Source organism: Stegodyphus dumicola, chromosome 11 (assembly GCF_044657685.1).
Source record: "Stegodyphus dumicola isolate Sdum_Otavi_A_Nest chromosome 11, ASM4465768v1".
NCBI classification, from domain to species: Eukaryota; Metazoa; Arthropoda; class Arachnida; order Araneae; family Eresidae; genus Stegodyphus; species Stegodyphus dumicola.
The window spans coordinates 59,405,280-59,408,838 of NC_140778.1; the positions used below are offsets into that span (position 1 = coordinate 59,405,280).

General features: G+C 35.1%; 1 protein-coding gene across 1 annotated transcript; it reads left to right on the top strand.

Moving 5' to 3' along the window:
• Positions 1-1,559: 1,559 nt before the first annotated feature.
• On the top strand, positions 1,560-2,862 carry LOC146994046 (uncharacterized protein F54H12.2-like). The gene is made up of 2 exons (XM_085826297.1): positions 1,560-2,085; positions 2,405-2,862. The coding sequence occupies exons 1-2, from the start codon at positions 1,560-1,562 to the stop codon at positions 2,860-2,862; spliced, it is 984 nt and encodes a 327-aa protein (XP_085682423.1).
• The last annotated feature ends 697 nt before the right edge of the window (positions 2,863-3,559 follow it).

Sequence of the window (3,559 nt, forward strand, 5' to 3'; positions counted from 1 at the left end):
TTCTAAATGTATATTCGCTGTAGGAGATGTGGTACGTGTTTCCAAACTAAAGCTTACTTTCGAAAAAGGCTATGAAACCAATTGGACGGAAGAACTATTTGTGGTGACAGAGTGTGTTAAAAGACATCCAGCTGTGTATAGAATTAAAGATTTACTTGGAGACTCAGTAAAAGGAACGTTTTATGCACAAGAATTGCAGAAAGTGAGACTGAAAGAGGAATATCGCATTGAAAAAATTTTAAAGAAACGTATACATAAAAATCAGACAGAATACTTTGTAAAATATCGCGGTTATCCCGACAAATTCAATCAATGGATTCCAGCTTCTAATTTACTCTCGATATAAAGTGTGAGAAAATACTGTATCCGAATCATTTATGAAAATGAGTTTCTACGTAACACTTCCGAGCGATAGCTCTATGAATTATTTCCCCGAAAATAAAATTTCACATTTTATAACACGTTTACCTGTTCCCATTGAATTAAAAGGTATGTGGAAAGTTGGTTTGGTTGAATTGCTATATCCGCACACATGGCACAATGTGAATGCAGACAATAACTTAATTGGATTTGTTTTAGAGAAAGATGGTGAAATGTTAGGTCGTAGATTACCTCCAGGATGTTATGAAACAGTACCTGATATTTTAAAAGCTATTTATATTAAAGAACATCAAAACAAAATAATATTTAATTATAACCCAGTAACAAAACGAGTGAAAATCAAAGTGAAAAATAACGCTAAAGTGATTTTACATGATGGGTTAGCCCAAATGTTAGGTTTTGAACCTATGGAAATTACATCTACAGATGATAGTTCCGAAACTGTTGTAGAAAGTCCTTTTGCAGCCGACCCCTGTGCACATTATCGTGTATTAATGATATATACGGATATTGTAGAACCTCAAATCGTAGGAGATATTTTAGCTCCTCTTCTTCGAATTGTAAGAGTAACTGGTAGCGATGGAGAAGTGGTGAGTGCACTATTTGATAGACCTCATTATTTACCTGTGAATCGGAAAATGATAGACACTTTGGAAATCGATATAAGAACGCATATGGGAGCATTTACGCCATTTGAACGAGGAAGGTCATACGTGAAACTTCATTTCCGTCAAAAATACTTGTCATAATGTATGTACCTTATCAGTGTTGTCAAAAATCTTTTGAAGATTATTATGTACAATAAACAGGACATGGATTGAATTATTATCAAGGTAATCTTTATCAGAGAGGATACGGATTAGGGGGTCTATTCAGATCCTTCTTTCGCGCTGCCGTACCTCTTATTAAATCAGGAGCCAAAGCAATTGGAAAACAAGTATGGCATAGTGGACTGAATTTGTTAAATGATGTATCACAAGGACAAGATGTAAAAGAGGCTGCTAAGCGTCGACTGAAAGAAGCCGGAAATATATTAACAGATAAAGCTGCTACTAAAGTGAAGAACATGATTGGTTCTGGACGAGTTAATAAAAAGCAGAAACGTAGGAAAAAGCGTACCATTTCTCACCGATCAAAGAAGGTAAAAGCACAGGATATTTTCTCTTAAAAAAAAAAGTATGACTTCGTATATTCATCGAGACTCTCCCGTTTGCGTCAAATCTGAATTAGATTTATTTACCATTCCTCCTACGCAAACAGCTATAGAAAAAGGACAGTTTGTGGAATATCACCCTCTCGCAAATATACGAGATGGAGGACCTATCGAATTTAATATTTCTGGCAGTGGTGAAGACTATATTGATCTAGCTGCTTCTTATATACACGTGAAAGTTAAAGTAGTTAAGGCAGACGGATCCAATCTAACAGACAAAGAACCGGTTGCCCCTGTAAATTTATTTTTACATTCTCTCTTTTCGCAAGTAGATGTAAGTTTAAATGAAAGAAACATTTCATCTGCGACAAATACCTATCCTTATAGAGCCTTCATCGAAACATTATTGAATTATGGGGAAGATGCAAAGAAAAGTTTACTCACCTGCGAAGGATTTTTCCAAGACATTTCACCTAATAAAATAGATGTCTTAGCTCAAGATGCGGATGCTGAACTAAAAGCTCGCGGTGAACTTATAAAAAACAGTCAAAGTGTGGATTTGATAGGACAATTACATTGTGACATTTTTCAACAAAATCGACTCATGTTAAATTTAGTTGATGTGAAAATTAAAATGGTGCGTAGTAAATCTGCTTTCTGTCTAGTTTCTACTGAGAAAGATGCCGATTATAAAGTGATCTTGGATCAAGCTTCTTTGTTTATCAGAAAAGTAAAAGTAAACCCTGGAGTCTCTCTCGGACATGTAAAAGCGTTGGAAAAAAGTTCTGCTAAATACCCTATAGATCGAGTATTATGCAAAACATATTCAGTTTCTAAGTTGGTCTTTTATGCAAGATAATGTATTTTTAGGATTGATGCCCAAGCGAGTCATTATTACTTGTGTAGAAAATGCTGCAATGAATGGACAATATTCAATGAATCCTTTTCTGTTTGCCCATCATCATGTCAACTTTATATCGATTTATGTAGATGGACAACCCGTTCCATGTAAACCAATGGACCTTGATTTCGAATCTAATCATTATGTGCGTGCTTACCACAGTTTATTTTCTGGATTTAATCGCGACAAAGGCATCTATTTATCTCGAGAAGAATTTGTGAAAGGACATGTGTTATATGCTTTCGATTTAACTCCAGATATGTGTGATGGATCTCATTTTAACTTACAGCATCAAGGCAATTTGCGAGTAGAAATTAAATTTGCTAAAGCTCTCTCTGTGACTCTCTCGGTGCTAGTCTATGCAGAATTTCAAAACGTGATTGAAATAACAAAATCTCGCCATGTACTATGCGATTTTGCTAATTAAGCAATGGACAGCCTTGAAATAAGCAGAGCACTCTCTCAGAATGCAAAGACACGAAAAGTATTTCTGGGAGTTTTTGCAAGTGATCGACTCCCTATCGAGATCAAGAAATATCCAAGTTGCTTTATAGCTAATGTAGATCGTGCATCTGAATCCGGTAGTCACTGGTTAGCCTTTTACATTTCATCTCCACAGCATTTAGAGTTTTTCGATTCCTATGGACATGACCCATCCTATTTTCCTGGACCGATAGCCAAGTATGCAGAACGATTTCCACAGATGGACTTTAATTCCTTGACTCTCCAAACTAATGTAACGGCAGTATGTGGTCAATATTGCATATACTATTTACATTGTAAATGTCGTGGACAATCTCTCAATGATATATTATCTTTCATACCTCAACATATATCTAATGATATTAAAGTATATAATTTTGTAATCAAGAAATTTCATGTAAGATCTTTTTTCTATCAATAAATACATTTAAACTTTATACATTATGTGTCTTGTCTCATTTAATATGGAATTTCCAAAGCTACAACATCCTTTCACAATGGTGATTTCGGGACCCACTGGATGTGGGAAAACCTATTTTGTACGATAACTATTAAAGTATAAAGAGGAAATGTTTTCAACGATTCCCGATAAAGTAGTATGGTGTTATGGAATTTACCAACCTCTGTATAATGATATACCG

What these genes read in the sequence shown, in the direction of transcription:
- LOC146994046 (XM_085826297.1), top strand. Translation starts at nt 1,560, where the DNA reads ATGACTTCGTATATTCATCGAGACTCTCCCGTTTGCGTCAAATCTGAA. An exon ending in ACTTATAAAAAACAGTCAAA is followed by an intron (nt 2,086 to 2,404) that starts GTGTGGATTTGA and finishes ATGTATTTTTAG; the next exon opens with GATTGATGCCCAAGCGAGTC.